Below are 22,012 nucleotides of genomic sequence, written 5' to 3' on the forward strand. Positions count from 1 at the left end.
CCATGGAGGCCCTAAGAAGGTATGAGGTCTCTGGAGCTAGTGTTATAGATGGTTGTGAGCTGCCTTGTGGGTGCTGGGAACCAAACTCAGGTCATCTGGGAGAGCAGCCCAACACTTAATGACTGAGCCATCTCTCTAGCCCTGAAATGCCCTTTTTTGGGGGGAGACAGGTTTCCGTGTATAGCCTTGGCTGACCTGGAATTCAGCTCATAGAGATCTGCCTGCCTCTGCCCCCTCTGTCTCTCCCTTGGAGGACTTTGCTATGAGTTCATCTTCAACCTTATTACCTCCACACCCAATACATGCCTGTTCTATGGCTGCTCACATCACTCTCTTGCTGAGCCTGCCTGAGTCTTTTTTGCTGACAAAGCTGGCTCCACCCAGAAGTCTGTAGGGTCTACAGAAAAGCCAGGAGAAGGGCAAAAGGGCCTGGCTGCTGTTGTTGGGCTTTGCTTCTTAAGACTTTCTCTAGCGTGAAGCTTCTGGTTCAGCAGTCAGAGGCCTGTGGGGTGTTCATTCCTGCTGTTTCCGCCCCACTTACCACCCCACTTTCCCATGTTGCCCTTCACAAACATGAACATAACCACCTTGCTGCTACATAGCATCTGCCATTCGGTCTTGCAAGGTGGTCAGCAGACATCAGCATCTCTGGTAGAGCCATATCTTCCCATGAGGCCTTTCAAAATCTGCTCTGCCACCACGCCAGTTTTGTAGCCCTCGTGGCAAAATCTGAAGGACTCAGGCCAGACCACTGGGCTGCCAGACCTGCTTGCTTGATGTCAGATCCTGAGGAACAGCAGCACAGGCTCTGACCTGCATGTTCTTTCCTCTTCTTCCTTGTAGAGATGCTGGAAAGCTTAACTAGCAGGCAGGTAGAGTCCTGGACATGCTCACTGCTCCAGGGACTCCCCTGTCTTCTTCTGTGGACTCGCCGAATCCTAGAGGATTGCTGGGCAGGGCCTAACTATCCTCTTGAACATTTGAGGCCCTGGGTCTCTCTGCTGGAGATGTGGATAGTGACCAGGAGCCTGGGAGGCGGCTGTGAGCAGCCCAGCACAGACTTAGCCAGTGGCCTGGTGGTTTTGTTTCAGAAGCCAACAGCAGAGTTATTTTTGATTTCAGTTTCACATCTTGCTGCTTTTTAAAAATACCAAGCCATGAAATTCTTGCAAATTCTTGTTCCAGCTTTTTTTTTCCTAGCATGCAGTGCTTCAGGCTAGCCAGCCATGCTGTGATGTCACAGTCAGGTTCCTATGGCTCATAGAAAATACTAGGCTCTAATCTAAGACTTGAAATTTAAGCAAGAAGAACCAAGCCCTACGAGCGCTGCTGCTTTGGGGCTCCTTGGCAATTGAGTGTGCCAAATGTTCAGGTTCCTGAGCTCTGCTAGTATCACCCAACAAGGCCAAGGATTTTTCTTCGATTCCTTTGGATACCTTTAACTAATCCTGCCTTGCTAAATCCTTGCAGTTCCCTGCTTAGAGGACTACTAGATAAAGTGTCTAGTCCACACTAGCAGGATAGGTGGATTACTAGGCCGTGTCTCTGTGCTGTGGGCCAAGCTGCCTGGCTACTCCGTGGGGCTTTCAGTGTCCTTATTTGCCAGGCAGAGCAGCCACTGTCAGCAGGAAAAGAGTCTGAATTTTTAGTAGTTATACCATTTTCTCTAGGGTCGGTCCTCCCATGGGATCCCAAACCTAGTTTGTCAGGAAAGTACAAAGCAAGTCCCCTTGTGTGCCCTCTGCAATTCCTGCTTACAAGTGAGTACTTGTTTGTTTCCACCAAAACCATCCTCTGCACATCAGCGTTTGCTAACAAGCACATAACTACCACACAGACTTGGTCCAGAGCAAATTTGTCTTCCTTCTGTCTATATGACCATTCATGGGCTACCCTTTCAGCCACGGTCAAGTTCAGAACAGCCTGAGCCCCTGCCACTTGGGGGTTTGCAGACAAGAGGCTTGTTTGTCTCTCTGTTAAGAGGCTACTTCCTGGGAGACAAGGGACTGAAGACATTGTGTAATCTGTGGTAGGGACAGGCCTGATGCCTGCCTTTAGCTAGTTGCAGATGCACCGGGGAAGAATAAGAGCATCTGTCTGGGTCCCTAGCTCCTCCTCCCCAGCCCTGTTGCTGGCTTTGGCATTCAGTCCACAGGTTCCTGTGGCTTTACAATAGGGAAGGGTGGGGGAGGCTGTTCCCTCCTCAAGTACCAAGTCAGGACAGCATGCAGCCTCCCTTCATGGCATGCAGCTTACTAGCTGTACTCCAAAACTAGCTCGTGTTTGTTACTGCATGGGGGGCTGGATGGCAGCTTCCTCGGGGATCTGGCAGACATCTCTTGCTTTCCATCTTCTATCCTGTCTGCGGTTGTGGCAAAAAGTAACCCCCCACACACACACACACACAAAGAAGCAGCAGATTGAAGTGGGCTGGGCAATGGCTGTGGTTACCTCCGGAGCAGGAATGTTCATGGTTGGTCATACGAGATTTCTTCTGAGGCTCCGTGCAGGCCTAGAGGAGTGGGGAGGGCTGGAACATGAAGAGCAGGAGTGGGGGGCTGGGACATATGAGACACATGTATGAACCCCTCATTCAGGCTGGTGTAGGATGTGCTTAGAGATGGGTCAGGGGACTCCAGTAATTTATTCTTGTTCATCTGGAGCCCTCTAAAGGAAGGGTCAAGCACAAAACACAAGAGGGGACCCGTGTGAGCTTTATGGCAGGCAGCTGCAGACAGGCCTGTGGTGCTCTGAGATTAATCAAGCCTCAGCTGACCCTGTGGCTGCCGGTGCCAAAAGCTTGTATTGCTTTGCAGCAGACTGTGGGCTGAGTGGGGAATAGCTAGAGATTCTGAGGGTTTTCTGTAGATTCTTACGTTTTATGGGCCAGCTGTGTGTAAGCCTGGGTACTTCAGCATGTCAGACATCATCATAAGAGGGACCTCCATTCCTTCCCTCCAGAGTTCAGGCCTTGAAGCTTTAAGCCATCAGATCAGAGCTGAGATTGGACAAGGAGGAACCCACAGATTCTTTGACTCCGGCTCTAATTTTGTATCCCCCATTTCCTGCTCTACTGAAGTTGGGGAGTTTCTCCCCAGGCTAGCCAGAAGAGGGCCACACTAGGGTAGGGTGTTAGGTCTCTGTCCCCCATATCCCTCCCGTGTCATCCCTTCAAGCTTGCCATATCCAGGGGTTAAGGTGAGTGAGTGCTGTTCATCAGCCAGGCAGACTCATCAGCAAACTTGGGCTGTCTTGGGTCTCAGGGAACTGTGTTCTTGACACTTGCCCCACGCTCAGCACTCAACCTTTGTCCATCAAGTACTTTCTAAGTACCTGTGTCTTGGAGCTTGTCTATGAACAAGACTTGTACAAAACCTTGCCCTCATGATTCGGACACTGGACGACTGGCAGGCTGCTTGAAGACCAGCATCGGCACCCTCAAGAGTTGAGAACCCCTCTGCAGCAAGTCATTAGATGCGGGCCGTGACCAGTCTGGGAGGCAGACTGAGTTGTGGGAAAGATTGAACTCAAACCAGCAGCCTGTCCCCAGGCTGCCCCTCCAGCCCCTAGTCACCTTGACACGTGACTGACCAGAGCACCATTAGCAAGGCAGGGCTTCCTGTGTACACATGTGGGCACACACATAGGGACGTGTACCAAGACATGAGGCTGGGGCTTGCTAGGGACAGAGCAGAGCTGGGACAGGCTGCATACTCAGTGTCCCTACTTTGATTTGATAGCTCACAAGACCTCACAGTGGAGAGAGATTCCCCAACTTACTGCATCTGTTTTAGATGCTGAGAATCTGAGCTGCGTCAAACCATGCTGCAGTGAGATTATTTCCACATTCTCTATCTTTAAAACCAAGCCAAAGGAGCTAGATGTGTGTGGCACAGTCCGGTGGCCAGCCCTAGAACATTCCCCACACCTGCCACTTTTACCCAGAGTGGCGTGCCAGGGGAACTGCACCCAAAAGCTGCTAGGACCCCTTAGCCTCTAATAATTGAATTCTCTGTTTGGTGGGGGAAGGAGGAGGTTACTGGGGAACCCAAGACCCTCCAGAGAGATCTCCTTGGGGAGTGCAAATCAGCCACAGTCCTGGAAATCATTAAAAACAGCTTTCCATCGTGAGGGAGCTGTAAGAAGCCGCAGAGCACTGTGCACCCTCTCAGGACTGACCACAGGATACTGTCTTTGGGACGCCAGTGAGTCCCTTCTGTGTCCAGGCTTTCCCCACTATCCCAGAACTCAGCCAGGGCAAGAGCTGGGGCATCGCGTTGCCCACAGTGCACCCACCCTATTTACAGCCAGCAGCAAGTGAATAAACATGAACTGTGGGTAGGTGAGCGTTGCAGCAGCTCTGAAAGCTGCATTTTTACATACAGGGAAACTGAGTCAGGGAACTTAGCCAAGGCCAGTTGCAAGCTGATCAAGTTCAAATCTGAGCACGAATCATCACAGTCTGGAGCCTGTTCCTTTGTCACAGTGAAAGCCGAAGCTCCTCGGTGGGAATCACTGTGACATTTCCCAGGGGCTCACACCTCTTCTACAGCCACAGCATGCTGAAAGGGGAGGAAGGCAGACCCCAAGCATGGACTGAAGCCCAGGAGGGAATGCTGGGAAAGAGGTTGGACTGGGTCTTTGGGAAGGAGTATTGAGCTACCACACAGGGCCACAGTGCCATGTGAGTGTCACACGGAGGAATCTGAAGTCTTGGGTAGAAAAGGAATGTGTCAGAAGCAGCAGGAAGAAGGATGGGAGTCAAGGGTGGCCTAAGAAAGGAAGTCATTAGGAAGCCGAGATGTGGCTGTCAGTGGACAGACAGGGGTAAACCCCACAGTAGGACAAGGAAGGTGTGCCCTGGTGCAGAAGGACCCCAATGGTGCATAGGTGGCCCCCGAATCCGTCAGTGGTCCCTTGTCTACAGAGCCCTCATGTAAAGGCCATGCTCTGGCTACCTTGGTTGCTATAATAAAAACAGACAAGTACTACCTCCGCCCAACAATCCTGCCTTTTCCTAGCCAGAATGGATCCCTGTCTTGCCCCATCCGACTAGGAAAGATGCCCCAGACCCCAGCATTCCCTGCTAGACTAGTTCCCCCCGCTTGCTCAGGCAGAAGGCTTCGTAAGTGTGTGACTAGGTGTCAGCATTCCACCGTCTGATCACCTGGCCTAGCACCCTGTCTGTTGTGTGTTTCCTCCTTTCCAACTCATGGAACAAGCCAAGAGGGTCCCTCCTCCCTGGAATCCGCTGTCTCCCCAGAGGCCCAGGGCTCTACTTGGAATAAGACCTGGGCATAGGGAAGTGCGCTGGCCAGGGTGAGCAGCAGCTGCTGGGAGGAAGGACCTCAGGGCCGAAGGAGAGTAGGGTAACCAACGGAAGCCCTTCTAAGAGTCTAACCATGTGTCTAAGAAGCATAGGTAGAGTGGCTGGCCTGCCACGTGCCTAATAACTCACTTCTTCCTTCCTGCTAAGATGTCACTCACCATCAGTGATGGTGGAGCAGTTTTGCCAAAACTTAGCCCTTCCAGACTTGTGTTTGTCACAGCAGTGTCTAGAAGCCCTCAGGAGCCAGAGTCCCTTGTGCTGCGTAGGCACCGGGCAAGTGTGTTGTAATGCAGCTGTCGGATGTCCTGAGGCCTTCTACATAGCTGCTGGTGACAGTGGCTGTGGGAGAGAGTAGCTGCTGAGGTTTGTGGTTCTGAACATGGGCCCTATGTTCTGAAGTGTCATCCACTCCTCTGCTTGTGGGACCGAGTGGCTAGGTCTTTGCCCAGAGTTCACTCAGCAACCATCAGCCTGCACAATGGCCACAGCACCACATCGTCTTTCTGATAGTACCTGTTAAGACCTGTGTGTCAGTGACACAGCAGCAAGAAGTGGAGGCTTCCTCCTTCCCTTTCCTTTCAGGCTGCAGGTGCTGGGATCCCTATTCCAACTTCTTTCTTTGTTTTTTTGGGGGGTGGGGGCATGGTTCAAGACAGGATTTTTCTGTGTAGCCTTGGCTATCCTGGAACTCACGCTGTAGACCAGTTGGCCTCAAACTCACAAAGATCCACCTGCCCCTGCCTCCCTAGTGCTGGGATTGAAGATTGCACCACCACCGCTGGCATAACTTCATTATTTGTATTGTATATCGCTTTCTCCCCTACCACACTGAACTCCTGACAGCTTCCCAGGTGTCACTTGGCCTTCCACTCATCCTATACTTGAGAACCACTACAATCTACCTGGCTTGTAACGTTTTACCACAGTTTTCTATCGGAGATGACACCCTCCCTCCCAGCACTGGCAGCTGTGGCCTGAGCCCAGAGCAGATGAGCTGTGTCAGGGGCACTGTCCCAGTGGGTCAGACAAACACCGTGCGCTGCTTTCTTGCCTTATTCCAAACACAAAGTGAAAAGTAGGATAAAAGAAGAAATAAACAAGAATTAAGAAGAAAGAGTTGTAGAAAGATGCAGGGCAGTCCCACCTCAAGAGAAAACCATGCCAGAGAGGGAAAGAGGCCAGTGAGACTACAGGAGGGGAGGTCATTGGTGAGGAGATAGACTGGGCAGGAGATGGTCGTCAGGAGAAAGAACGAGAGTGAACGCACACATGACCCAGGGAGAGAGTATGTGGCTGTCATGGTCTCTCTTCCGCTCCGAGCTGTGGCAACCATGCAAGTTGTACCTGACCTTTTTCCACTTTTCACCTTTTCTGAGGGTTCTGGACTTTCTCACCTCCTTTCAGTACTCAGAGAACTCTTCTCTGGAATACGAAGAGCCTGTGAGTGCTCTGTGGCCCCCACGAGGCCCTGTAAACTTGCCCTGGCTTCCTGTGGTTCTCTCACATACCTGAATCCCAGTCACACCAGTCAGAGAAGCCAAGACTGTCTCCTCAGCCACCTCAGGCCAACAGATACCCGAGCTCAGGTTCAGTCCCATGCAGGGCATCTGATATGGCTGGTATGGGCTGGTAGTCCTGTTGAGAACAATGCAAGAGCTGGATTCAGCTGTTTGGGATCCTAGCAGCCTTCAGCAAATGCCCCATAGCTACTGCCAGTACAGAAAGGCATCTGTGAGAACGACCCTGGTGCTGTGGTCCTCTGACATTTGGGGTGGGGAGTCCAGGGGCCAGACATCTCAGGCTTGGCGTTTGGTTCACCTGTTTTGAGAATTGCCATAGTTCTTGGGGACTAAATGTGAAGGCTGTCACTTTAAAGTCGGTTCCTTTTTACTGTTTAGAAAGCCCTTCAGGGTGTCACATAAATGTTTACTCTCCTTGAACTGTGAGAGAAGACGCACTTGCCCCGTAGCCCTAGCCAGAAACATCACTGTCTCCCCTCCCCTTGCAGAAAAACCAGAATGGAAATAGAATACAATGTTGAGCTAATTCTAGGAGGATTTTCCTCCAGAAGCCCAGGATGAGTCAGACTGAAAGTCCCACCCGGTAGCCCCAGCTCTAGATCCTCATCTGCTGCCCAGAGCCAGGGGCTGGCCCAGCCGCTCCTCACTGTGCTCTTGGTTTTGGTCTCCAACACAGTAATACTTTCCTCCCGTCAGTTCCTATGGGTCGGGCAATCCCTCCCTGGCAGTGCCCTTGGCCCTGCTAGACTGGATTCTCCTTTCCTACACCAGGGGCTTGTGGATTCACTGCCCTCCCATCCTCAGAAACACTTATGCTGCAGCTCTCTGAGCCACTTCTCAGACCACTGCAGGCCTCGCTCTCTCGCGGGCTCTCTTCTCCGCTAACCTGAGTCTTGCCTCACCATTCAGAGCACTGTCTAATTTTGTCTCCTTTCCTCTAGGGCTTCCCTTTCTGCAGTCTGAGCCCCCACATCCCATCCTTGACTCCACCTTGCCTCCTCACAGCTCTGCAGCGCCCTTCCAGACTGTTCCTAGGCAGCAGCCAGTGTCTCCTAGCCCTTTCCTGCTGCTCTGAGGTGAAGATAAAGCTCTGCAGGGGGCTGTGGGACCCGAGACCCTGTCTTCTTGGTCTGCAGTGCTCTGTAGCCTCCTGTGGTTGTCTCTCTTGCCAGTGAGTTCCCCTCAACTCCTGCCTGCCCTGCCTCATTTCCTCGGCACAACCCCTGACCAGTGTAAAGCTTCCCATTTGCCTCCTTAACCCAGTGGGCACCTGTTTGCCCACTGACTCCTGGATAAGATTGTCCCTGTAACATTGCCTCTTTTTTCTTTTTTTTTCTCTCTCTATATTTATTTATATATATATATATATGTATGTATATATATATATATATATATTTTTTTTTTTTTTTTTTTTTTTTTGAGGCAAGGTTTCTTTGTGTAACCCTGGCTGTCCTGGAAAACTTGTTCTGTAGACCAGGCTGGCTTCAAACTCACAGAGATCTACCTGCCTCTGTCTCCCAAGTGCTAGGATTAAAGGTGTACACCACCACCACTCAGTTCCTTTAAAAAAAAAAAAAGTGTCAGAGGATAACTCTGGGCATTTGATTCTGAGGATCAGGTTCAGAATGGCAGCTTTTTGTGGCAAGTGATTTTACCTGGGCAGCCATATCACCAACCCCCAACATTTATCTTTCCTTGCTTTTATGACTTCTGCCATAATTCCAAACCTAAGTGTTTAAGCAAATAAAAGATCATTTGGTTGGGGGAAGGGACACTTGTGATCTGGAAAGTGAGCCTCAGTGTTGTGAGGTGTGTGACAGGGCTGCTGGGTAGTCCTCAGCAAGGTCTTTGGACTGATGGTGTTTAGACACTGGGCTGGAAGTTGTTGTGACAGGCACTCTCCCCCTCTGGTGCCCCTGTCACCTGACCTGACACAGCTCCCTCTGAGGGACTGGGCTAGTTGAGAGACACTGGGAAGGCCGGAAGGCTAGTTCTCATGAAGAAAATCAAAGCTGGGGGGCTGTGGCGTGGGCTCCTAATATCATAGGTATTGCCTTTAAAATGCCCCACTCACTTTTTTTTTTTTTTTTTTTTTTTTGGTTTTTCGAGACAGGGTTTCTCTGTAGTTTTGGAGTCTGTCCTGGAACTAGCTCTTGTAGACCAGGCTGGTCTCGAACTCACAGAGATCCGCCTGCCTCTGCCTCCCAAGTGCTGGGATTAAAGGCGTGCGCCACCACCGCCCGGCCCCACTCACATTTTAAGGATAAAGTATGGCTTTGTTGCCCAGCCAGACCAGACCCTCTGTGACAGGAGAATTCCCAAGGTAGGACCCAAGGGATTGAAATGAGGTGAGCAGCTAGCCACCCATGTGACTGAGCTCCCCTGTGTGGGTGCTGGGCAGAAAAAGGGAACAGTAGCTGCTCTTGTCATCTGAACACTGAGGCAGTACATATTCACTGAACCTCTCTGAGTGATTGACACTGATGTAGACATGTGCTCGTCACAGGTAAAAGTCACACTGTGAAAAGGCCACATGAAGTGGCCTAAGGTTAGTCCTTAACCAGGGATGTCCCAGATGTCTTACATGCCACCCCAGATGCAATCTCCCCCTCCCCAGGTCCTGCCACAGTGGCAGCCTATGCATCCTGCACTGCAGTCCTGGGGCGGACGCAGACCCTGCCAGGGCCTTGCTTATCCGCATCATCAGATGCCCTGGTGGGACATTCCATTGCTGGGAAAGCCCTCTTCTTTGTGGAAGAACAGCACATTGTGCGCTGGAGATGCGCTGAGTTGGTAGAGGGCATGTGTCTACCATGCACGAAGCCCGTGGTTTGATACCTAGCACCAAACTGGGCATTAATTGGGCTTAGTGACTCATGTATGCCTATGATCCTAGCACTAAGAGGGGGAGACAGGAAAAAAGTTCAAGGCCATGCTCAGCTTTATAGTGTGTTCAAAGCCAGCCTGGACCACAGGAGCCCTTGTCTGAAACAAAGGAAAAAGAAAGAAAAACTAGAATTTTTCTGGGATGGTATAGAGTCTGAATCAATGTGAGTGATAGTCTCACACTAAGATACTGCAGCGGGAGTCAAGAACGTGGTTCCCAGGACCCAGCTCTGTTGTGGGGATCGTTGTTTTCTGTGAAAATGAACTTGTGTGCTTTATTAGGGTAGAGTCATCAAGGGGAGCAACATGAAGCCAGAGATGCCAGGCGGCATCTAATGGACAGGTATCTAGAAAGCCCATCTTCAAGACTCAAAACACACTGAGATCAGATGGATCTTGGAACCGCCTGGTAGTTATTTCTGGTGGTGACTGCCACCTGACCCGCTGGCAGAACAGGCTTGGGGCAGACCAGACAGTTTGGACAGTGTAGTCCAAACACAAGATGGCATGCCTCTTCAAGCTTGCCTGGCAGGGAGTGAAGCTAGAGAAATAGTGGGGGAGATGCAGGTATGACGGGCACACTATGAGGTGTCCCTTGCCAGGCATGGTGTGCTTGTCTATCATCCCAGCAGTGGAAAGGTTGAGGCAGGAGGATTGAGTTTGAGATTAGCTTGGAGTATCTACACAAAGGCTCCAAAACAAGGGAGGAGTCTCCCTTTAGAACTGGAAGCAAAGTGACCCCCCCAGTGGGCCCAGCACCCTCCACTAGTGAGGGGCTGGCTGTGAAACAGAGGATGCTTTTCTATTCGATTTAATCTAATATGGACACATTTAGTGCCCATGTTCCTGCTGGACTAAAGTATGGGCCTCTCTCCCAGGGAACCAAGTGGAGCCCCCATGTTGCCGTTGGTCCAGCAGCTCTTGTTTTCTGAGTCTATGATCTCTGCATTTGGAAACTGGGTTCCTGTTAAAATTTTTAAAGGAAGGGGGGGAAAAACAAGCAGAAAAGGAAATGCCACCAGCCAGGCTCCCCCACTGTGGCCTTGAGTCCCGACTGTCTGTCGGAAAGGGTCTGGAAGAAGAATGATTTTGGCAGAGGGAGTTTCACAGCAGCCAATGGAAACTTCCAGGAATGCTGCTCGGGCCAGCCCGGGGCTGTTTCCAGTGCCACTTTTCCGAGCAGACCCCGTCCTGGCTGGCTGGCCGGCTTGGGGATATGATGAGTTCCCTCAGCTTAGCTCTGCCTCTGGAGGTCCAGTTCACGTCCCACGGGTAGTGATTTTTCCAGGTTCGGTCCTCCCATCCCTGGCCAGCCATCAGACAGCACAGGATACTGTGAGAATTTACATCTGCACAGAAAGGGACACTCCCAAAATGTCTCCGTTCTCTCGAGTGCATGAAAGCTCAAACCTTCTTGGAACCTCGGGGAAGGGGACAATGTCTCTTGAGAGACATCCCTGGTGAAATTACGTGACCTTCCTAGTGCCTGTAGGAATCAAGCCTGCTGTGCTCACGGTGGCATTCCCTGCAGTGACCTTATCCCCAGTGGCTGGGGTGGCCTTCATGTATGCAGTAGGCCATCAGCGGCCCTCAGTGGTGGAAATGAAATGACCAGCTGAACGTGGATCAGCCTAGCAAGTGTTAGGGTAGGTGTGACTGGTGGGGCAAACTGGGATGGGTAGCCTTTGAGAAGTATGCGGCTCCCACTGCTGACACCGCCCAAAGCCAGGGAAGTAGACAGGTTTTCACCACCTTGTGGGAGCCCTGTCTGCAAGACTGGTCTTGGTCCATTAAGTACACGAAGCCTCAGGAGACTGGACCCATAGGCAGCCTTTGTGCTGGGTGTGTGGAAGTAAAAGTGGATCAATCAATCACTTGCTAGGGATCACCCTCACCCCCAGGTGGCGCTGTCTCACTCTGCCCTCATAGGACCCTCCCACCTTGGGAAGAGTGCCCTCAGCACAGGGGGGGAGGGACGTGTCCTGGGGCAGGATCAAGAAGTATTCATGGGGCAACTTCTTTCCTAGATAGAAGTGGTCGGTGGTTTCTGGTATTGTACAGAGCATGGCCCAGACTAGGGGTCAGATTTCCTCCTGCCCTGGTTGTCTTGGGGGAATGACTGAGGACTGTGAGAGCTACAATCTGCTTCCCCTCAAGGCATCTCTTCCTTCCCACAAACTCCAGAGATGCGCGCAGAAGGCATGAAAGGCCAGGCAGGGCCTGGTGGGAAGGGAGGCACCTGGCATTTGGATAGGAAGCTGATGGCTTATCCGTTAGGGCAGCAAGGTAAACCCTCCATCCTGAGCCTGGCACCTTTTATTTTGCAGACGGTGTCCATCCTGGAACAGCGGTTGACACTGGCGGAAGACAAGCTGAAGCAGTGTCTGGAGAACCAGCAGCTAATCATGCGGAGAACGCCATCGTGATCAGGGAGCACATCAAGAATCAGGAGCTCAGTCGATTAGGACATCAGGCCAGGGATTTGTACGGGGGGCTTGAGTAAATAAATAAAGGGATTTGGCCCTGAGGGAGCCACATCTGTACCCATTCTGGGATTGGGTGCTCCTGCTCCCCCATCCCCAAGTGCTCTTAGTACCTGGAGCCTCCCCACCTGGCCGTGGGAAGCTCCCAGTGGGCAGAGCCACACAGAAAGGAGACTTGAGACCCAGCTGAGAGGACCACACTCAGTTTAATAAAAAGGGGCCACTGAACTGTACTTCTTCAGAGTCCTGAGTTGGTGGCACGCTGTCTGGAGAGCCATGCTAAGTTCTCATTCAGCTCACTGTGGTCCCTTGACTGACTCCTAAGCTGGCAACTCATTGCTTGGACGAGCCAAGAATTTTCCCTCCAAACGACACCCCCCTGCATGCGTGCACACAAAAAATGGAAGCCCCCAGTGGGCCATCTGAGTCAAGATGCTCAGGAACAAGCTTGGCAGAATGGGTAGGGCCCTTGCAAAGGCTGTCGTTTCTGTCGCCCCATGTTTTCACCAGGGCTTGTGGCTTCCTGTCTACATGCATGAGAACAAAGGAATCTGAAAATTAAAACTAATTTGACTGATCTTGCTGCAGGAATGGCTTGTTCTAGGTAACACTGGTTACAGTCCTCTTGTCCCAGGGCCCACAAAGGGAAAATGAGCATTGTTTCTGAGACGAGGGACACCCTCTTTTGCAGCTGTTTAGGGGTGCTGGAGTGCAAAATCTTGTATACTAGCTGGGCGATGGTGGCACACGCCTTTAATCCCAGCACTCGGGAGGCAGAGGCAGGTGGATCTCTGTGAGTTCGAGACCAGCCTGGTCTACAGAGCTAGTTCCAGGACAGGCTCCAAAGCCACAGAGAAACCCTGTCTCGAAAAACCAAAAAAAAAAAAAAAAAAAAAAAAAACCTGTATACTATTCACCTCTGGCGTTTGCAGGGATTTGGAGACCCCAAGCACTCTGTTTCCATTCATTCATGAGGGTTTCCAGGGCCCCTTCCACATCTGGACTGGGAAAGCCAGTGTACTTTCCATGTCTGCATTGCTGTGCCTTCAGCATCTTGGGGTTTAGCCAACAAGGGAGGTCCTTGTCCCTAACATACTGCCCTGCCCTGGGGGTGGATGCAGTGCTAGAACCCACCCCCACCCCCAAAGCTGTCAGGACCGGCTAGTTAGCATGGTCACTGCTCCCAGGAGAGGTGGAGCCTGAATGTCTAAGAGTGCAGGCTGCCAGAGGGCCAGCCTGTGTTGATGTCTGATAAACCTCCAGGAGAGCTGAATTCCAGGGTCAGAGCTTGGTCCTGCCTACCCCCAGTTGTACCCTCAGGACTGCAGCTGAGGCTCTGATTGTTAGGAATTTTAAAGCAGTGACCTCTGTTCCTCTAGGTGCTGCACCTTGCCCATGCAGAGTAGTTGCTCAAGGGAACCTGTCACTTTGTCCAGTCCCACTAGATGGCAGAGCCTGTTGTCAGGGTTTCCTGGGAAGCTGCAGTGTAGGAGCCTCCACTGCCTCAGGAGGTAATGAGCACCCCACCCCATGAGCCTTAGCTGGCTGCCAACTCAAAGGGTGCTCCTGTGGGGCCAGTCTTGTCATCCCCTCCCATGCTGGTTCTGCCACCCAGCATGGGCTCCCTTGGAGGCAGAGGCAAAGGCAGGCAGATCTCTGAGTTTGAGCCTGGTCTTACAGTGAGACTCTGTCTCCAAAACTAGGTAGAGGTGGAAGCCAAGAATCGGCATTTATCCCCTTCTGCTACCCAGCTGTGGGTCCAAGGTAACCAACACTTCAAGTTCAAGCTGCCATGACTTCACTACCGTGATAGAACATGAGCCAAATAAACCTTCCCTTCCAGAAGTCGCTTTTGCCAAGTACTTTGTTAGAGTGATGGAGAGCAGCCTTCCTGGGATGTTTCTAAGCCACACATCTCCCTTAGTGGAGCCGCAGGGATTAGGGAAAGTGCAATTCTCAGTAGGCATGCATTCTATCACTGGGCTTCCCCAGTCTACGTACGTGACTCTTGGAATGATCTTGATCATGGTGGTCTTTCCTTCCATGCCCAGGACAGACTTATGAAGGACTAAAGTTCTCCCCCAAAATGGTCCTTTCTTCTCCCACAAGTCCCAATTCAAAACTTCCCTGCTCCAAGAACCTGAGGACCCAGGTTGCACCTAGTTGGGGAGGGGGTCTAAAGGCCCCTTGCCACTCCTACCCCTGTGAAGACTTACGGACTCCCTGAGCTGGAGAGCTCTCTGGAGTGCTAGGAGGTCCAACACAGGGGTCCTTGGTGGACTTGGATGGCTTGGAAGGTTGGAGGTCATGTAATTGGGCCTTTCTTGCAGTATTTATCTCCCCAAATGATACTATCAACCCTACCCGATAGCTGCTCTGCTTCTACCCCCTCCCTCTTGCTGTCAAACACAAAAGCAGCCCTCCAAGAGTTCACCTGGTGGCTCCAGACTTTGGATGCTTTTTGCTTTGTGGGTGGCTTTGCCAAACCCAAAGGCAAACGTGGAGGTGGAAGGTCTGTAACCATACATCTTTCTGAGGAGCTAAAGGATGCTGCAAGAGCTGGCATGTCTCTGTGTTAGAAGCTCTTGTGTTAAATGCCGAACTCTCAGATCTGTAAAGGCAATTGAGAATTGGGTACCATTACCTGTTATATTTAAACTGGGCATATAAGCTAAATTTAGACGTGTATTTTATTTATCCAATTAGTTACAGTAAATGTAAGAAGATTGAAAGGAATATTTTAATAAGTCAAAATACTAGCAGGGAGGGGGTGGGGGAGGGGGAGGGAAATGGAAGGAGGGGAGGAGGTGGAAATTTTTAAGTAAAAATAAATAAAAATAAAGAATACTAGCAGGGCTGGAGAGATGGCTCAGTGGTTAAGAGCATTGCCTGTTCTTCCAAAGATCCTGAGTTCAATTACCAGCAACCACATGGTGGCTCACAACCATCTGAAATGAGATCTGATGTCCTCTTCTGGACTACAGGCAGACACACAGACAGAATATTGTATACATAATAAATAAATAAATATTTTTAAAAAGATACTAGTACAGCCGGGCAATGATGGCACACACCTTTGATCCCAGCACTCAGGAGGCAGAGGCAGGCCAAGGCCAGCCTGGTCTACAAGAGCTAGTTCCAGGATAGGCACCAAAAGCTACAGAGAAACTCTGTCTCAAACCCCCCCCCCCCCCAAAAAAAAGGAATACTAGCACATGTGAGTACTCTTACCTAAGATGGCAGAGAGGTCAAAATGGAGGTTTGTATTTTTCCAGAGCTGTCTTATAAATTTTCCAGAGCTGGAGTTCTAAATTTTACTGATCTGAAAACGAGCACACATGCACACAGAAACATAAACCAAGCATACTATGAAAACACACCCACATATTCACACAGGCATACCTTGGCCACATTATTCTAACAGACAAATAAAACACTTGAAGAAACCTATGTCAGCTGACCAACTCAAAATCCCGGTGTAGTTAGGTGGCAGGAGCCAGGAGAGTGGAAGGACGGGGAAACAGATTTGTTTAAAAAAATCCTAGAGTTGCCAGGCAGTGGTGGCGCACGCCTTTAATCCCAGCACTCGGGAGGCAGAGGCAGGTGAATCTCTGTGAGTTCGAGGCCAACCTGGTCTACAAGAGCTAGTTCCAGGACAGACTCCTAAACTACACAGAGAAACCCTGTCTCAAACACACACACACACAAAAAAAAAAAACAACAACAACAAAATCCCAACGTGAGACAAATGGCAAATAGCTAGAGAGCAGGGTGGGGGAGGCGAGCGGGGAGGGGGGCAGGAGCATGCATTTAGAAACCATGGACTTTTGGAGCCTTGTTTGCTTCTATGTTAGATGTTAGATAGCCCCAACTTAAAAGGATTTTTGTAAAAGGCAGCCCAAGGGTGTTTGAGGATTCGACTTTGAATAGCAAGAACCCATTTAGAAGTCTATGCCTTTCGGGACTCAAGCCTGTCCCAATGCGTCCACCGAACAGGGCTCTTGAGTCAAAAATGGGGGTTTAGGAGAAATGAGTGGCAGACATCTCCAAACACCAAGTCTCATCTCAGCGAGGCCTGGCTCACCTTGTGGGTTGGACTACCGGCATGGCTACTTCATTGGAAAGCCTGAAAATTGACAAAAATAAGCGTGAATGCCCCCCCCCCACACACACACAGGCCATGTACTCCAAAAGGGGAACTCACTGAGATGAAGCCCATTTTAGCCTAGCGGAGAGAAGGTCATTTTCCCAGCACACGGTGCTGGGCCTGCAGGAAAAATGGACCCCCTCGGTGGAAACCTCCATAAGTTAGGTATATTTCTTAAGCCTTTCTGACAACTCAAATTATTCCAAGCAGACCAAATTAGACCGAATAAAAGATACCCATGTTTAATTAATGCAGCACTCCGGATGGGCTGGAAAGCATGGTGCGGGGGAAGAGGGCGTGACCATGCAAAACCCAGAGACCACGTGATCCTTTTCTGGGCAGCAGCCTAAATAGCCTGTGGGAGTGGTCCACCACTGGGTGGGCTTTTTTGACCCTGCCTGGGGTCACTGGTTGGCAGGCTTTCCCGGAGGTGGAGTCTGGACCAAGGTAACTCCCAGGAGAAAGTTGAAATGGAGTTTCCTGCTCCAAGGACGGGTGCCAGGGGCTGGGGTGATGCTTTCACCCAAACATCCTTGAAAAGACCCCCTAGCCGGGCAGTGGTGACACACACCTTTAATCCCAACACTTGGAAGACAGAGGCAGGTGGATCTCTGTGAGTTCCAGGATAGCCAGGACTGCACAGAGAAACCCTGTTTCAAGAAAGAAAGAAAGGAACTGAAGGAAGGAAGGGAGAGAGGGAGGGAGGGAGGGAGAGAGAAGCCCCCTCATATTTTCTGGTTTCTGTAGAATTCTCAGCGCAAATGTGGACAATAGATGACTGTCTGTTGGCCTACAGCCAGGTCTCTTCCCTGGTACTTGGCTCTACATATCAATAGGGGACTCATGGTCCTGGGGTCTCTGGCTCCAATTCCAGATGGCCTTCATCTCTTAGGCCAGTAGCTCCTGCCACAGGCTTCTCCAGGGCCAAGAAGGAAGTTGGGAGTGTGAGGAGGTAAAAAGCCACCTCCTCTACCACCAGTAGGGCTACTAGCACAGGGTGGGGGTGGATATTGTGATTACCCAGAATCCCGGAAACCCAGCCTTTGAGCAGGCCAGTGTGTGTTGTCACCCTCACCCTGCCACCCCAGCTCCCTGTCATTAACCTCCTCTTCCTAATGGTTTGCTCAAGATAGGCCCTTGATGGCCCCAGCGATGCAAGGGGGACCAGTGCTATAGGGGCAGCTTCTCACCAAACAGCCCCACGCCTCTGCCTCACCCCACCCTGGACTTCTGAAGAGAACTAAGTTTGCTGAGGGAAGCTGGGCGATGGTGGCGCACGCCTTTAATCCCAGCAGAGGCAGGCGGATCTCTGTGAGTTTGAGACCAGCCTGGTCTACAGAGCTAGTTCCAGGACAGGCTCCAAAGCCACAGCGAAACCCTGTCTCGAAAAACAAAACAAAAAAAAAAGTTTGCTGAGGGAGCTGTGTCAGGCTGGTGGCAGTGTCATTGACTCAGGGCCTAATTCCATTCCCTGTGACATTGCTGCTTGGACATGGGGAGAGGAGACCAACCCACCCCAGCCAGGGCGCTGTGAGCACACTGAGTGAGTATTTCCACCATACTAAGGAGAAGCTTCACGCTCCCTTTTGTCCCAGAATGTGGGGCACTCAAGGCTAAACTGGGGATGGGCCCTTGAGGCAAGCCCAGAGTGCCTGCTGCCGCCTAGCTGCTAAGAAGCCTGGGGAGCCAGCCCCTCCTGCGTGTGGAAGCATTCTCCAGGGAACCTATTTACAGAGCAAGGGTAGGTGTTTTCATTAAAGTGAGGCCACCAGCCCATGGCCTGCAGTCAGTTGTGGAAGAACCCCCCCGCCCCTCCCCCAAGCACACCCCTCCCACTCCTACTGCCTGGAGAAGTCTGTTCACTGGGAGGAAGGGAGGAAGCTGGCTTTCCTGCCACTTCCTGTTCTCAGCCTCCGCTTCTCTCTTTCAGACACAGTTTGTGTTACTAGAAAAGGGTCCTTTAGTTTGTGTGGTAGGTATCCTGTGGGCAGAGTCTGGGCCCACAGGTCAGTGTCACGAAGCCACACTCACCAACACCCCATCCGTGTCCACCTTCCAGATGGGCATCTGCACTTTGTGACTTAGATGTCCCTAAGCTCCAGGACTCTTGTTTCCCCAGGCCTGTGTCTTCCCTTGATCTCAGGGCTAGCCCTAGCAGGATGGTGTCCCTGCTTCTAAATGCTCTGCTCCCCTGCCTCTCATAACCCTCTGCCCTCCACAAGGCCTTGGCCTAGGGCCTTGCTGGGATTTGGCAGATCTCTCTAGAACGACCATGCTCTTCAAGAAACGGCTGCTGTAACCCAGCTCACCTCCATACTGACAGTGACCCCAGCCCGAGGACGGACTTGGATCCTGCACTGGGCCTGCTCAGTTCATCTCTCCCAGCCCTGCTGCTGCAGGCTAATCTCCGAAACCTGGAGCTGAAAAGCAGTGTAGTTAGCACTCATGCCTCTCCAGGCAGCAGCTCACACGCGCCCACACCTATGCCTGCTCACTGGAAACAAGGTACTTTCTGTCCCAGAAACCTGGCTGCTGTGGACTCCGGCAGGAGCTGGGAGACGGCCCCCAGTTCTGAGGCTGCCCCTGGAATGTGGGCTGTGACCGGCTCCCCCAAGGAGTTGGGATGCACCTAGAATAAGGTCAGCCCTGAGATCCCACAAGGATGCTCCCAGCCCTTTGAGAAGTGTCTAGTCTCCTGTTGAGAACCAATGCCTGTGAACTGAAGGAGACACAGTTCCATAGACCCCTCTCTGGTGGGAGGGGAAGCCTCAGGCGCGAATGCCAGGTGAGGACCACCAACCTCCCCAAGACCATGAGTCTTGTTCAGCCCTCCTGCAGATCAACGGCAAGCCTGGCAAAAGGAGTCAAGGCCTTTCCAACCCGGTCTCCCGCACCTGCCCAGACTACCCCATTGGTTCTCAGCCTAGCGCCCAAACTGCCAAAGGGTCAAGCTAAAAGACAGTAAATAACAGAGAGATTGCAAGACAGCTCATGGCACTCCTGCTCAGCCTCCTCCAAAGACAGGCCAAGTGGGCCCCTCGTTCCTATCCCCGCCAGAGCCAGGGCCTCTGCACACACTGCTCCTGCAGCCAGGAATGCAGCACTTCGCCTTCGTCTCGGCCTTCATACTGCTAGCATCAGGTGACACCAGGGGCAGCTTATGGGCTGCTAGAAGACTTGCTGGGACAATTCACACACAGTTCCAAGTGCTGGGTTTTCTCCAGTGGAGTAAGAGCCACGGCCCAGGGAGTAGATAGGAACCCAAGAGCTGGGCCTGTATTCATGGGGTCCCCATGCCAGCCAGCTCAGCCTCCGTTGACTATCTATGCTAAGTGAGGCTCAGCCAGCATTCCTGGGAGGGTTCCATTGTGCCCCATGATGCCTTCATGCTGCTTTGCCCAGTTGCCACACATCTTTTGCTGGACCCTACCACCTACTGCATGGCCTTTTCCCAATGGGACTTCCAACCACCAGGCCAAGCCAGGAGCCTCCACACAACCCCATGTGCCAGGCCTCCCCATGCAGGAGCTGAGAAAGCCAAGGTGGGGTTCAGGGTGGTGGTTAGCTCCTCAGACCAGCAGGGTTGGTGGAAGGGCAGGATTTGAGAGAACACTGTCACTAGTCACCAGAAGTGAGGAGGCTTCTTTCCCCATCCTCACTTGCTCACCAGGTCCTATACCCCCACTTGCTATGGTCCAGGATCCTAAACAAGTAGAGCTAGGAGTGGGGCTTTTTCCTGCTGGGAGAAAAGAGCAGCCTCCTAGGGGCCTCCTGCACCGCCCCCATTCGACCACTGGCCTGGGGCCTCCTGCAGGGGCCTGGGAGCCTGTCTGCCAATCTGGGATGCTGTAGTGCTTCTGGGGACGGAGCCTGCTTTGGCTTCCTCCACAGCCACATGTTTCCAATCCCTTCCCAGGCCCCTCTCCCCCTTCCCAGCCCCTTCCCGTTTCCTCCTCAGCCATCCACTCCACGTGGAACTAATTAAGAGACCCTCAGGGCTAGTAACCCAACTCTGGCCGCGGCTTGGGGAGGGTACTCCATTCGCGGCCGGCCCATGTGCAGAGATGCGGCTTCCCCAGGCTCATCCCACCTCATGCCTGTCTGGCCCTGAGTAGCTCTAAGCTGAGACCACAAAAAACTGGCCATGACCAAAAGTCAGCTGTGCAGCTGAAAGGAAGTACAGCCAGGCCATCTAAGCTCTTCCTTTTCTCTCCCTTAAAGCACCCCAGCTTCCCAAGTTGCTGGGCCGGGAGCTCTGATCCCAATGGGTAACTGGTCCAGTGTGAAAGGCAAAACCCAGGGTTCCTGGGGCAGACTTTGGAGGTTCTGAGCCACTAATTTGATGACTTTCAGCTTCCCACTGAAAAATGAGAAGGTCCGGTGCTATATCAAATAGCCACCAAGCAACATACGGCCTCATTCTCCTGCGAGCCCCACTCCATGGAGGCTATGCAGAAAAATCTGGTGCCCATTGCTCTGATCAGCAAAGTTTGGGAAGTGCCAGGATGATAGGGAGAGCCGGCAGCCTCCAGCAGGATGTGTCAGAGCCTTCAATTCATTCCTCTACACTGGAGTCCTTTCCAGAGGTGTGACCACATGACCCTTTGTGTGGAGGTGTACCTAGGGGATCTGGAGCACTTCGGAACCCATTCCGGAAAATATGATAGGGAAGGCAGTCAGGGGGGCCCTAATAAGAAAGGACCCCCTCATGGATCTGAACAGTAATTTTCCTCTGACTCTTAGGAAGTGGTGACAGCTAAGAAGGGAGCAGAAGCCCATTGTAGAGTCGGGGGTGGGGGGTGGAGGAAGGAGGCGTTACTATGGCCAAGACTAGAAGCTGAAGGATGCTTGAGTCAGGCCCGGGCCCTGGTGACTCCCTGCCTGATCTTCCTTCCTCATGGGAGAGCAGGCAAGTGGGTGGGACAGCAGAGGTACTGAGGCCCAGGCTGTCAGGCAGGGCCTTTCCCATGCCATGAGACCTGCACGGGCAGGCCCAGGGTGTTGGGAGTGTCCATACTGCCACCCCACGGCAATATCAGCCTGGGGATGGGGCAGCCACTGGCTCAAGCTTCAAAAGAGCTCCTTTGTCTCTGCTTCCCACCCGGTTGGGGCCAGCCTCTGGCCAGAGCCCACCCTACCTACGTGCTGGCACAGGTGTGCCACACCCTCCTGGCACTCTGCTCCAGAGGCCTCCCCACCAGGGTCCTCCACTAGCCTGTGCCCTCTCTCCTGTCAGAACCCAATGAGGGATGAGCAGGGGAAGACTAGGCCTGTCGCGCGCGCGCACATACATTCGCCTTTCCTGCCTCATAGAGGGCTTGAATGGCGTCCCACAACCCACTTCCAGAGAAAGAACAAGTTGGGGGAGAGGCAATGACGGCCTGGGGCTGGAACCAGCTGTCTTGGGATTTCCAGTTTCACCCCACCCCATGTCATCCGTATCCTATCCTGAAGTCACAGGACAGGGCCTGGCAGGTATCTATACTTGACCTTGTCTGACACAGCTAGATCAGGCTTCTACTGCTACCTATAGGCGTGAGGACAAAGCAGTGTCTATGCTCAGCCAGCCCCCTTGGCCACAGAGGCACTTCCCCAGTATTTCCGGCTAAGAACCTGCCGGGCTTCCCTCTGGAAGTTAGCTAGGCAA

At 52.2% G+C, this 22,012-nt stretch overlaps 1 protein-coding gene across 2 annotated transcripts in view; it reads left to right on the top strand.

Moving 5' to 3' along the window:
• The window catches only part of Poc1a (POC1 centriolar protein A), a 68,124-nt gene extending 55,364 nt beyond the window's left edge, over window positions 1–12,760 (top strand). For both annotated transcript variants that reach the window (XM_057766407.1, XM_057766408.1), the window contains exon 11: window positions 12,063–12,760. In XM_057766407.1, coding sequence (XP_057622390.1) covers window positions 12,063–12,161 — 99 coding nt within the window. In that variant the 3' untranslated portion in view covers window positions 12,162–12,760. The remainder of the gene's footprint in view (window positions 1–12,062) is intronic.
• The last annotated feature ends 9,252 nt before the right edge of the window (window positions 12,761–22,012 follow it).

Source organism: Chionomys nivalis, chromosome 4 (genome assembly GCF_950005125.1).
Source record: "Chionomys nivalis chromosome 4, mChiNiv1.1, whole genome shotgun sequence".
Lineage (NCBI taxonomy): Eukaryota > Metazoa > Chordata > Mammalia > Rodentia > Cricetidae > Chionomys > Chionomys nivalis.